The 13,375-nt window shown below is 35.4% G+C and overlaps 1 protein-coding gene across 1 annotated transcript in view; it reads left to right on the top strand.

Moving 5' to 3' along the window:
• The window catches only part of CCDC73 (coiled-coil domain containing 73), a 73,848-nt gene that overhangs the window by 40,232 nt on the left and 20,241 nt on the right, over positions 1 to 13,375 (top strand). Inside the window, 7 exon segments of the mRNA XM_054172013.1 lie at positions 959 to 1,030; positions 2,935 to 3,006; positions 3,843 to 3,878; positions 4,654 to 4,728; positions 5,434 to 5,472; positions 10,342 to 10,477; positions 11,342 to 11,421. Coding sequence (XP_054027988.1) covers positions 959 to 1,030; positions 2,935 to 3,006; positions 3,843 to 3,878; positions 4,654 to 4,728; positions 5,434 to 5,472; positions 10,342 to 10,477; positions 11,342 to 11,421 — 510 coding nt within the window.

Genomic DNA, 13,375 nt, shown 5'->3' with positions numbered 1-13,375 from the left:
ACAGACAAACTTCTTGTTCCTTTTTTGAGTATTTGTAAAGAAAGGCCAGTGCTCATAAAAAGTAGCAACTGTGATTATCAACAGGTAAGTCTCATTTATTGTCACAATAATAGTTAATGGTATGATTCTTGACAAAATCCTTCAGAAAAAACAAAAGATGATGTATGCCATCCTTGTACATCTTCTAGATTGTGGAGGCAACTTCTGACTTTAATAATCTTCTTAGATTTTCTGGTAGCTCATTGTATCAAAGTATGTTGATTATCCATGATTTCTCTTTAACTTCTTTAATTTGGTAGGTCAGGAGGGTTTTTGGCACAGAATTGTTTGATAAATATTTCACTTTTTCCCATAATAACAGAAGTAATTGCAGACATAAACTTTTCACTTGTCTTAGGAGATGTCAAAAAGAGTAGAGATTCAAATGCTTTAAGCTGAATGATGAAGATCTCCCAAAGATTCTGAGTCATTAACCATGATTATCTGTATCATTGGCTAACATTTGATTCTTGAAGCACTTAATGTGGCTTAGTGAAATTCTCTTCATCACAGTATTTTGTCATGGTTCATCAGAACATTCAGTAACTTTTCAACTGCAAAGTCTGCTTGATTCCCTTTAGGTCTGTTTTTCTTGTAAGATGCAGAAGAGAACATACATGAAGAGGGAACTGTTCCTGGTAATGAAAAGTACTATAATCCTAGATTCTTATTTTCTTCTATGCATTTCAGTCTAAGTTACTCATTCTGCAAACTTTCTGACCAAAATAGCTGGAACTCATCTGCTATTTCACCACATCCAGAGAGTTCTAGTTTTCTATTGTGCTGTGCAGTATGCAGGCACTATGTACTGGACTGTAAAGGAATAAAGGAACAAGGGTGTGAATACACAACTTACGAGAGTTTGATTTGTAGGTACTGTCTTATATACATTTGTTTTGTTTGTTTGTTTTTTAACTAGGAAACAGAGAATAATTATGAAGAGCAAATAAGTAAAATTGTTGTTGAGAAACAGGAGCTTGAATGGCAGAAGGTAACTTTCCTACACCATTTTAGTGTTCCAACTGCTGGGATTTGATTTTAATGTAGTATTAATATGGATTGTGATTTGGTACAATTCTCCTTTTTAAGGCTGTTGTCATTTCTGACAGTAGAATGTTGGAAGTCAGTAGTTTATTGTTTAGCCATGAACTTCTACAGTTTTTATGTTAATTTGTGTTGTGCCCAGCCTAGAAATCTGATTAACAGAAGGATGCCATCATAAGATTTGGTGTGACTGGAAATATTCAGTCAAAAGGGATGTAAATATTGAAGCAATGACATTTAGCTTAACATGAGACATGCTGACACATCAGTGTGGGGGAAGATATGCAGCAGCTTCTCTGTAATATGCTTGGCTTTGGCAAGTGCAAGTTCCAGTGCAGTTGTACAAACAGCTTCACTTGCAATGTTCTGCAGGTGACATTTAAAAAAAAATTAAACAGGAATTTATGTTAGACATATTCAAAAGTGGTTTGTCAGTTTTTAAACACTCAGAATGAAGTTTTCAGTAAAATAAGTCTAACATTCTTCTTAGGGTTAGGGCTGCTGAGGTTATGCTTTCATAGGAAATCCATTCCCTTCTCTAATACAATCAAACCTATGACCCCTGTCACTAGGTCACAAGATAAAAGGCTTCACTCTGTATATTTTACGATCACAGAAACAACAATAATTTCAGCTCTATCCTTGATCTTGGAATATTTAACATCTTAGTAGTAAAGAAAGACTATTTAATCTTGGAGTTCATCCTAACCATGTTAAATTAATAATCCTAACTATGTGCCTTTTCTCTTTTTTTTTCCCTGAAAGATATATATGTGCACAAAGAAACAGGAAGCTTTTTGTATTTGGAAAAGCAACAGTGCTTTCAGTTTGTAACCCTTCTTTGCTTTTCTTAACCTAGCATTGCAGTTCTTAATAATCTGGGTCCCTTCATTCTGAGGCCCCAACAACTATTTAATTTGCCATTAATAAAAAGATGGGACTTACTAGGTGAACTCACTTTTTTTCCTGCACTTTGCATTTAACATGGCAAACCTAATGTGAACAATGAGTTGTAGATGTTAGGAGCTTCATGTGACCACATATATAAAGCTCTGGAACTTCAAAGGAAGATGGTAATATGAGTTTTCATTCTGGAGATTCCAGTAAGACAAAAATGTGAAGTATGACATTTAAATTGGATTTGTGACCTGATGATGGTTTCTGAATGCAGAATCATACTGACCTCAGTAGTAGTAAGTAGAGAGGTTTCCCTGGTGTAACAAAGATTCTGGTATTTTGGTTTGGGTTGGGGCTTTTTTGTGTGTGTTTGTTTTCCTTCAGGGATATCCCTTTCAGTCAGTATTTCTGTGATTCATCGTATATTTTATGCTATCGCCTTGCTCTTAGTCCTTTCTACCCTCCTTGCAGCTCTCTCATGTAGTTTCTTGAGTGACTAAAAAGTAACTAAAACAGATTAGGGGTTTGTTATGTTTAAATACAATTTTATTTGTTTTCATGGAGACTAAAATTAAAATTCTATTTTGACTACCTGGAGCTGTCAAGAGGCTCTCATAAGATGGCAGCACATGTTGAATTGCTTCTGCAGGGTGATAGGGTGGGTGAGAGATGCTTATAGAAGTCCAGCAGCAATTAATTTGAATTCCAGATTAAAGGTGAGAATTCCAGAAGTGAGAATTGTTACCTATTACAAATTAAAGAGAAACTGCCATCAAGGGTGATTGCCTGTTAACAAATATCTCTGTTTAGCCTGCAGGTTTTATTTTTAACCAGTCATGTCTTTCTGAAAATATTCTACCAGGAATCAATGGAGGGGTTTTTTTGTGTGAAATGTGTGCATAGTTTGCTGTAAGAGAGTATTTAATCCTCACTGTTATTATTTTGCATGGGCAGGAAACTCTGCAGCATCAAACGGACACATTGCACCAACAAAACAAAGAAGCTATAGCAGCTTTTAAAAAACAGGTAGGAAAGTAAGGCCTTTAGTTTTGACAATGAGATTTTAAAGTATAATGGCACAATGACAAATTATCAGTTGGTATTAAAATATTTGTTTCTCTTGCTTATAAAATTCTAAAATTCACACCTCAAAGAAATCAGGTCTTATTTCTTTCTCCCAGGCACAGTATAATGCATGTATTTTGACAATTCTTCCCAGTAAGCCACTCTTCCTGGGATTTTTCATTTTCAGAAAATTCCTAGAGAAGATAATGCTTCTTTTAATCTGTTTGTTTTTCCTCTGTATGTGTGTTGTGGTTTTTTTTTCCCCACCTCACTCTAAGATGGCATGTCCTCTGCAAGGTTAGATTCATAAATGATGGTAAAAGATCTGCCCCGCAACTTAATCTGTTCACCATTTGAACATGTGTCTCAGTCCTTGAAATTGGGGTTGTGGTTTTTTTCTCCATAATCTGTAATCAACAAATGAGTGCTGAAAGACCTTGCAGAGAACAGTCATAGGAACTGAAACTTTTGCATGTGGTGATGAGGTATTTATCACTGATGCTCCATCACAATCATATCACACACAAAGAAGAAATTGGCAAGCAGTTAAGCTTTTCTTTCTTTAAAAAATAATTTGAGATTCCCAGGCTTGCTGCCTGTGACTCTATAATTATTATAGTTAAAGAAAAAAAAGAAGCCCCAACAAACCAGGAAGTACACTATGCAGGGTAATACCGTTATGTTATCTTGTCAAGTTGCACAAATAAAATCAGTCCCCTGTGCTATATTGATGTGTTGTAGCTTGGTTTTTGTTTGCTCTCTCTCTTCTTTTTTTCTTCATGCCACTGGCAATCCAGTTGCAGGCAAGGATGTTTGCCATGGAAGAAGAAAAGGTATCCTGTGTTACAAAATCATTTGTTATTTGTCATCCAGCAGAGCAGATAAGGAAATCATAATGCCACATAACTAAACAAATGTGTTCTAAGTATAAACTAAGTATGCCACAATCAAATTAGGTTTTGTGCTCTGGCCTTTGCAAAAGAAATTTCCTTATGATATTTGTTACTTTTGTTTGTTTGTTTGTTTATACCCTAGGGAACATGTGAAATGTCACTTTAAAATCCTCTTACACTAAGTCTCAGTTGGGGAGTAACAATTTGAAAAGCTTTAGTAAACCCAGATTTTGATAGAGTTTTTATTGATTTACCTGAGCTAGTAAAGGAACCCTAAGCAAACTGAAGTAGGATCTTCACCTGCATCTTTGCAGATAGGAAAAGCTGAGGAAGTTGCTTCTGGGAAGGCCTTACTACAGCAGATTAGAAAATTGATTTACCTGATACCTTCTTTGTTATTTAGTATCTTCATTATAAACCAAAGTAATTTATCGATTCTGCCTGTGTCAGGCTTGTGTCTCTCGAAATGGAAAATCTTAAAACTTACTAACTAGTCATAGGTGGTGAAAATACACTATCATGTTTTCACTTTTGTTTTTAAAGCAATAGATACGTGCATTATAAAATTATTTAGCTGGATTTTTACCTGTTTTCACCAATGAATTGTTCTGTCGTAGTGGAGGGGTGCTTTAGTTTTGTGACATTCCTGTTGATAAATTCTTGCTATAAATGCATTTATTCTGTACAAACCCTGAAGTACAGTTTTTGTTGAAAGGGAAAATACCAACTTGCTGTGGAAACAAAAGAGAAAGAAATTGATGGACTGAAAGAAGCATTAAAGGCATTACAGGTAAACTATAATTTTTGTAAAATAACATTGCTTGATATGGAAGTGGTTTGGTTTTATTTTTTTTGCTGGTAAGAAAACAGTTTGCTTTTTTATGATGGAGTCTTTAAGGCTTTCTAATTTAATCTTTCTAGTACATGTACACCTCATTGTCTAACATGGAGTTTCTCTTCTAGTCTTCAGTGTCAAGACTACTTGAAGTTAGCCTTCCAGCAAAAATTCTTTTCCTGCAGACTCAAAGTCCACATGGCACTGAAATGTGCTTTCTTTGCATTTTCTTAATTTCCCCCTTTCTTTCTATTCCTATTGTATTCTCACCTGTCGGGAAACCCCAGTTTTAGACTCCTTAACAGAAACAAGTGCTCACACTGGACCATCAACTGGTGGTCTTTATTAGTTTTGTTTGATTCACATTTGTTTGTTTTGTATTTAGCACTTAATCCATGGCTTTCCACTGCCTGCAAAACACACAATGCACACACAATTTACCCCCGTGCTTCTTGGGGTTATTTCTATATTGTATTTTGTATTGTTACATGGTGTTGGAGCAGGTGTGGCTGTGATTTAGTTATGTGAAATAAAGGAAGACATAGGGACATAACCTGGTTTTCTTTTAAAATGGAATAAAACAGTAGAATACCTAAATATGCAGGTTGTTGTTGGAAAAACTGTAACTACAATTTAATGAATACTACTTTCATTTTACAGATTTCAAAATGCACTTTACAAAAGAAGCTGAATGAAATGGTAAGAATTTAATACAAACAAACAAAAAAAAGGCTTTAAAAGAGAATGTCTGTTTAGAGTATAATGCAAAAGCCCCTAACTCTGCTACTGACATGATGTATGATAGTCATTGAAAATAAGCAAAATAGGTGATGTCAGCTTTGAATCTGAAAAACTTTCAACCATGGTAGTGGTCTCTGCAGTGTGAAAGCTGCTGGTTATCATGTGGAACATTTTCCTCATGCATTAAATTAGAATCAGTACATTTGTTCTCTTTGTAAAGATTTTTTTTAAATTGTTGGGTTTTTATAGACTGTTACTTTAATGATGTAATTATATTACCTTTCTACTTGTAATAGCTGGAATATTCATCTCAAAGTAATAGAAATTCCAAGCAGGTCTTAGTTTTGTTTTTAAAAACTGCTGATGTTTTTCCTCTCACTCTTTTTCATTCCTCTTCTCAGAATTACTTCTTAACATCAGTTCCCCTAAACAGTTTAGATTTCATCCAGCCCAGCTTACTCCCTTTGACACAGAAAATAAATTTATACAGAGTGACAGCATAGTCACTCTGAACTCTGTTGTCTGTTTTAGGAAGTGAAAGAGTGAGCTGTAGAAACACTGCTAAGCTTGATTGAATAAATGCTGTGAAAATTCTGCTGCTGCTCAACTGGAAAGAATAAAGATAATATTGTCAGACCATTACAAACTGTGATTTTAATTAAGAAGCTCAAAAAACTAGGGTCCAGTTTAGCTTTAAGTACCATGACATTTGTACTGAAAGTCATCTTCAACGCTACAGTGGTTTTACACAAAATATGGTGAAATTGAATAATGTGCCCTCTGACCTGGGAGATAAGGCTACAAGTTAAAGATCAAAGGCAACATAAAATGTTTTGTCTTACTTCACTTTTAACTTGTATTTATTCTTAAAATACATCTGATCTAAAAATGTGTTTAAAATATTCAAAATTAATGAACTTACATTAGGTCATTTCAGATGTTACCTTTATTTTGTAACTTGCAAACTCAGTCTTCCAAACAACTGAGAAAACTGGCTTCACAACACCTTTTCTGTAAGCTGGAAATGTATCTGTGCTGCTTGCAAAAATATCTTCCTTTCTTATAAACTTTTCAGTAATTGGACATTTGAATAAATATTCAAATGGAATAATAAATATTAACATTGAAAACAGTGGGTTACTGTGACTTTGGTATAGAGTATGGCTATTAAAAATGCTGTTGAGCTGGGGATGAGAAGATATTAGAAATCCTCTTTTGCATGTAGCACTAAACATGGCATATATGGCTTGGCCATATTTATAGAAGGTACTCTGGTATGAAATGATGAGAACAAAAACCCAGAAGATAAGCAGCAGAGAATTCTTTCCTACAGCCTTATGCAGTAGTAGGGTAGTACAGTTTTAGACCATGTCAAATTCTACCAACTTTACTTCCTGCGTAGTTGCACTGAAATAAATAACATGTTCTAGGGATCAAAGCAGTAGTAGCCCATGTAGACTCTCTTAGCCAGTTATCACAAATGGCAAAATGTTTAAATGTAAAATGGATGAAATTCCAAACCATTTGTTTATCTGAGACTGACTTCTACTTCAATTCTAAGTTTGTCAAAGACAGATTAGATGATGCCCTGGTTAGTGTTTTGAAAGTAAGCAGATGCGCTGTTTAGTTTATATCTGGCACCTTACAAAACATGACAGTCAGCAAAGCAGCTTTTGTGTGTGCTGGGGATTGAACTTGCCTTACTGATGGAGCATTTTATTCTGGTTTTGTTCCTTCAACTATGGTGGGTTTTTTTCAGTCTAGTACATACAGTGTTAACATTATGTGTATACACCTTGTTCAAGCGTGTTATCCAGTTCAGTTCATGTGAGTGTTGTAGGCCTGCTAGAATTCTGAAATTGTGGAAGGTTTTGTTTGCTATTGAAAGACTGTATAGAAACAAAGAAATAAAGGATTTCTTTTTGTTCCATCTTTCCTTTGTTTTCACAGTAAGTGTGGATTATTGTGTGCAGTGTTGTCACTACACTTCACTGCATATGGATGGTAGCATTTGCACAGTCAGGAGGCTACAGGATGATTGCTAGTTGTCTTGCTAGAATATGCTTCTGAGAGCGGGTTCTATATTGTATTCTTTTTCCTGATGTTGAAATAGAGTAGGAAAATGGTCTTGGTCATGTCTTGGTTTCTGCCTTCATTAGTCTCCTAGGAGGTGGTACAACGCGGAATGCTAGAACTCTCTGAATGTAACATCTGTCTGTGTGTTCCCATGTTTGCTTGCATTGTCTGATCCTGGGCATGTATGAGAGAGTGAGCATTTAGAGTTATTTGTCTTTTGCAGTATCTAAAGCTTAAATACATAGCTCATGGTGCTAAAATATAAACAAAACAAAAGCAAACAACTGAACAACCAAGAACTACTTGTTTGGGGACCAACTCTTGTGTGCAGTTCAGAAGAGCGAATTTGGAGTGCAAGCTCTCTGTGTAATCAATGGGGAGGCATCGAGACATCACTGTCTGCAGGATAGTGAATCAGTGTATCAGTGTTAATGAGTAAAGTATGTGGAGTGACTACCTCTGTGAATGACTGGTTTCACTTGCTGACTCTGTATTTGTAAACCAAATGTTTGTGAGACAGTTTAGGGAACTTGCAGTCACGTGCAGCTTCATTAAACTCTAGCTTTATTGAGCTCTACTACTCTTTCAAAAAGAAGGAAGCTGCATCCAAATAACCCACATCATTTGCAGCAGATAGATTCCTGATCCGTGCCCAGGAACTGCTTGTGTGAGTGCTACTTGGCACAGGGCAAAATGTCTCAGGGATATTTTAACATAATAAGCATTTCCAGAGAGCTTCTCTGCTGACATTTAGTTTTCTAATTCAGAACTAGTTGTGAAATGAATAAAAACTGAATTCCTGTAAAACATTTTGAAAATGTGATTTTAAGTTGGTTTATTCTTAGTAACCCAATATAGGAATAATAATTTTATTTCCTTTCCACATTTTTTTATTGGCAGCTCTTTGCATATTTTTCACATGATCCTGCTTTAGGTCTCCATACCATTACATCTCCTTTGTTTCTCTGACACTTTCACCTCCCAATTACCACCTTCTGCTTCACTGAGTAACTCTAACTAGTGACTCAATTTCCAGAATATCTTTGAGATATGAGCAATTCCCTCTTTGTCTTTCTCCGGTCACCTACCTGACCCTGAGCTATTTCTCTGGTCTAGTTCCACCAAGAAATCATTGTGCCTCAACAAACCATATGGCCACAATCAATTCCACTCCCCATCGAAGCTTATCTTTATTACTGGTGTAGGGCAGGGCAATAATTCCTGTTCTTGCAGTATCAGACATTAGGAAGAAGAACCAAGATTCTGTGGGCCCTACTCCAACTCCAGGGTCAAACCCTCCCTACCTTGCCGTGTCTTCTGGTATTTCTTGATTGTCTTCTATGGAAGAATCTTTTAAGGTCTTTTCCCTGTCATCAGAAGAATCATATATTCAGGCATTTATTTTACTGTGCAGTAAGCCTGGAGAGCATCTTGCCATCAAAAGTCAATGTTAGGAAAGTGGTAAGCTCTTAGTAAAATTCCTGAGGATGTAGTGGGCCAATTCCTCTTCCTACTGGAAGGAGCCCTTAAAAATAACAAAGTGTATTTCCACTTTTCTAGAGAGGAAAGGGGACTAAAATTGTCTTGCTGACTTAAGAAAGAAATTGGAAGAACACTAAGGAAAATTCCTTGTAAAAATGAAAAGTCTTGTCACAGGCTGTTCAAGTCTCAGATTAGCAATGCCTCCCTGTTCATCAAGCTCTTAGAATAAATACACCTGAATGACAAAACAAATATAATTTTTTCCTTTCTGTTGTTTTTGTTAAAAAATCCACATCCTAGCAGCAGTTAAGCACAGTTCTTCAACAGTTTACTTATGATTATGAAAAAGAGGTATATGAGCATTCACAACCTTCATTCCTTGCAAGTGTTTCTGTAAGTGGTGGCATTCTTTTACCAGTGCTTCCATTATGCTTTTCCATTTGCTTTAGTGTGTTTAATTTCATACCTTATAAAACATGAGAAATTTGTATTGTATATCCTGTTTTGCTAGCCTTATGTTGGTCATTTCTTTTGATTACTATCAGCTTTTATTATCCTCTGATGCTTGGACATGTATTGCATTTGTTACTGTATGGAAATGGAGCCTTACAGAAGCCAAGCACACTGGGCCAGATTCATCCTTGTATAACTTGAATTTGCACACAGGAATGAATTTGTCCCAATTCATTTAAATTGCTGTGTTGTTCTACTGCAGATTAGAAATAGATTAGATGTCTAAATAGATGGATGTGTTTTCTGAGGATTTCATTTAACCTGCTCTCTTCAGAGAAAATAGATTCAAAAATTGACTACATGGTGCCTACAAAGTTATTAACGAAAATGCAGTATAAAGAAGAACACAAAAAGCCCCAAACCTTAGTGTATAAGAAAAAAAGGATAACTAATAACTTAAAAAAAAACCCCAGTGGCATGTATTTTCAATCACCCCTTCAGATACAGTTTAAGTAACATGGTTAAACTACATAACCAAGATTTGGCAACAGTTAATACAGTTCTGCAGACATTTATGTGAAAGTTCCCTTAACTATAAGGGACAACATAAAAATATGTCAGAGCGCTTTTCTGATCATCTAACACACTCTGGAATGAAGTGCTATTTGGAACTGGTCATTAGATATGAAACAGACAACAGAGATATTCTGAAAAGGATTTTGCATTTATGCTAACATGTTAAAAATCATTTGGAGAGATGATTTTTACATGTCAGTTCATATCATTCAGTAGGTCTGTCCTTAATGTTTCTAACAGGGTCAAAAATTACAGATGCATGTAACAGCAAAAGAGGAGCATCAGAAGAAACTGAATGAAATTGAGAGGTGTTATGCTACTATTGCATCTCAGTTTGGAGTTGTGAAAGGCGTTCATGGGAAACTAGAGCACAGTGGTATGTGTGTCTTTGATGTCCTCCAGTTTTTGCTGTGTTTTGACACCATGAAGACACCTGAAGATTCAGAGAAAGACCAGCTAGCCCATGCCAAGCAGCAAATACAATAACTGATAATTACTGTATCTCAGCAGCTACAGCAGTCTTTCATTCTGTGTCAGTGCCAGGCTGTGCAGCAGGTTATACAGGCCCTGTACTTCTTCTGCTCTTTGCTGATACACTACTACAGTTGTGTGTGTGTGACCACATAGCAAATTATATTGATTTGAGTTCAAAACAAGCCAGCAGCAGGCCCACCCCTTTCAAAACAAACAAGCAAGCTTAATTTGGATCAAGTTGCTGGTCTGAATAATTTTATGCAGTTATCATTGCTACACAGATTCTTATTATATGGCTATTCAGGCTCTATAAATCTGTACCTTTTTTTCATTTATATGTTGAAACAACAAAATTATTCGTGAAACTGCCAAACCACAAATATTATTCCATATACTTTTATATAAATACATAATTTTACTCTGTAAAATAGCTGATAATAGCTGATAATGTAATGAAAATCTCATTTAATGAAAATCTTATTTAAATGAAGTTTAGTACCTATCAATTTGACAAAGCTGACAAATCCTTGTTTCTGACACCAAAGTGATAAATTTATACACAAGCATCACAGTGTTTGGGTAGAATGTGGACTTGTGTATTGTTTTGTCTGCCTGTGGTGTTCATCCATGTAAACACAGACACAAGACATAAAATGAAGTGTTATGTTTTAAGGAAAGGGAGAAGTAGTTACACATACCTTGCAGTTATAAATCAAATATTCAAGTAGGAAAGCTTTTATTAACATGTTTTAACTTCTTTTCAAAGTCCAAGAAGCAATACAGCTCAATAAGAAACTAGCATCGGTGAATAAAAGACAAGAGACTGAAATAAGCAATTTGAAGGAAGTAAGTGTAATATGCATTTCTGAATGTGTAAATGGGATTCTCTCAGACTTCTACAAGCTGCTGTAGCATTAATAGAAATAGTGGGCAACTAGCAGAACTGTTCTTTGTTCTATGACTCATAGCTACGTTTTTCTTACGCTCCTTTGCAGAGGTGCTTCAGATGAATGCCAACTGAAATCGGAACAGCTCTGAATAGTTTCTATAACTTGGGATTTTTTTTTTTTTGTTTACCACTACAGCATCCTACTTGTTTCTTGTTAATGATTAACACCCTCTCTTCTTCTCATACTCTGTTGTCATTTCTTCTCTCATCTGATATAGAAAGGTTGCAGTGGTGTTTTCAGTTAGTTAGAACATAGTTGCCACAGAAGCAAGTGGGTAGCTTGAACGTAGGTTAGAAAACATTAACTAAATCAGCATCAGATATGGGAAAGTTTTGTGACAGTCAAACTGAGACATTAGCTAATAGTGGTACTATGGACAAAGAAGTTGTCTGGTCATTAAGCTCTTTTCTGCCCTCGTCTCTTCAGAAACTGTTATTTGCCAGGTATGTGTTTGAGTTTCACTCTTGGTTATATCTAATAATGGGAAGAATGAAGATCTCTTTTCTCTTTGAACTGTTTAATGCTGACAGGAGAATAGCAGAGGCACCCTCTGAAATCAAAATTTTCCTATAAACTGTATCTTTCCCTTAGCTCCTTAACTTTCTATTCCATGTTGCTCTTTTCTTCATGGTTTGTTTCTCTGAGGATTTTAGGCAGGGAAAAACTGTGTGATTGTTCTGGGCTTCTTGGCCTAATCTTTATCCTCACCTTTCAGAAGAATGCTTCGTACTACCATGGAAGTTTTGCAAAGTTTGAAAATTTCTTGCTAAACAAATAGGGGCAAGGGAGAACGTAATTTGTAAATGAGGAGAAGGGACTATGACTTGTTTCGTTCTTACCTTCTTTAGTGCTTTAGTTAATTTTTGTAACATGAAGATATTCTAGCCATGGTATAGATTAATTGAGGATCCAATCTAGGTTTATTTAGTTACATACTAGAAAATAAATTGGCAAACTTCAGCGTCAAAAAAGATCAAGCTTTGCAGTGACCAATCTCAATGATTTCAGAACTCCTACCACAACAAAGCAGACTGAGAATCACAGGAACACTAAAGCAGAAAGCTTTCTCAAAAATTCTGAAATTAATTTCTAAATCACCATCTAGGGTTTATGGCATTTAGAAATGTTTATGTAGTTACCAAATCCAATTTATATGGGAAGGTTATATATTATACATAAAACCTGTATGTACTTATCTGAAATATTTGATGGATGGAAGAACAACAGAAGAATATTGGAAGTTGTCAGTTTCCACTCTAGAAAAGCCATATTTGTTAGAATGGAAATACCATAGCCATGAAAGTCTGAGAACAATTTGTCTTATGTTTATTTGGTATACTTCCTCTGTACAATTCCTTTAAAAAATGGATGCATAAGTTGTATGTGACAGAAAGAAGGACATTAATCTAAAAAGCAGCATATTCTTATTGTAAGATATTGTAAATATCAAAATCTAGGAGTGTTAGAAATTTTTAAGCATGGCAGTAAATTATATTTGTTGCTTTTGGTTAAGAAACCAAGAATAATTTATTACTTCGAATTCTCTGAGGGTAAGTAATTTGAGAGGTAAGTAATGAATGATGATTAAGAAAATTTTACATAGTGAAATTCGTGAGTAACAGAGGTGTGCAAGATAAACTGATAGTGATTTACACACTGTAGTAATCAAGCATTGCTTGATCCATTTTTTCCAGCTGTACTCTTGATTCTTAGGGTCATAGGTGATGAATTTAAATAAAATACTGTTAGATAAGCAGAAGAAGGGGCCAAGTGAAACTTAATCTGGCTTCCTTAGTTCACCAGGAAATGCCTCTATTGCAGTTATTTCTGATTTTGTTATTGATTTGTTT

The sequence above is a fragment of the Dryobates pubescens genome, chromosome 22 (genome assembly GCF_014839835.1).
Source record: "Dryobates pubescens isolate bDryPub1 chromosome 22, bDryPub1.pri, whole genome shotgun sequence".
Classification (NCBI taxonomy): Eukaryota; Metazoa; Chordata; class Aves; order Piciformes; family Picidae; genus Dryobates; species Dryobates pubescens.
This window is presented reverse-complemented; position numbering and strand designations above follow the sequence as displayed.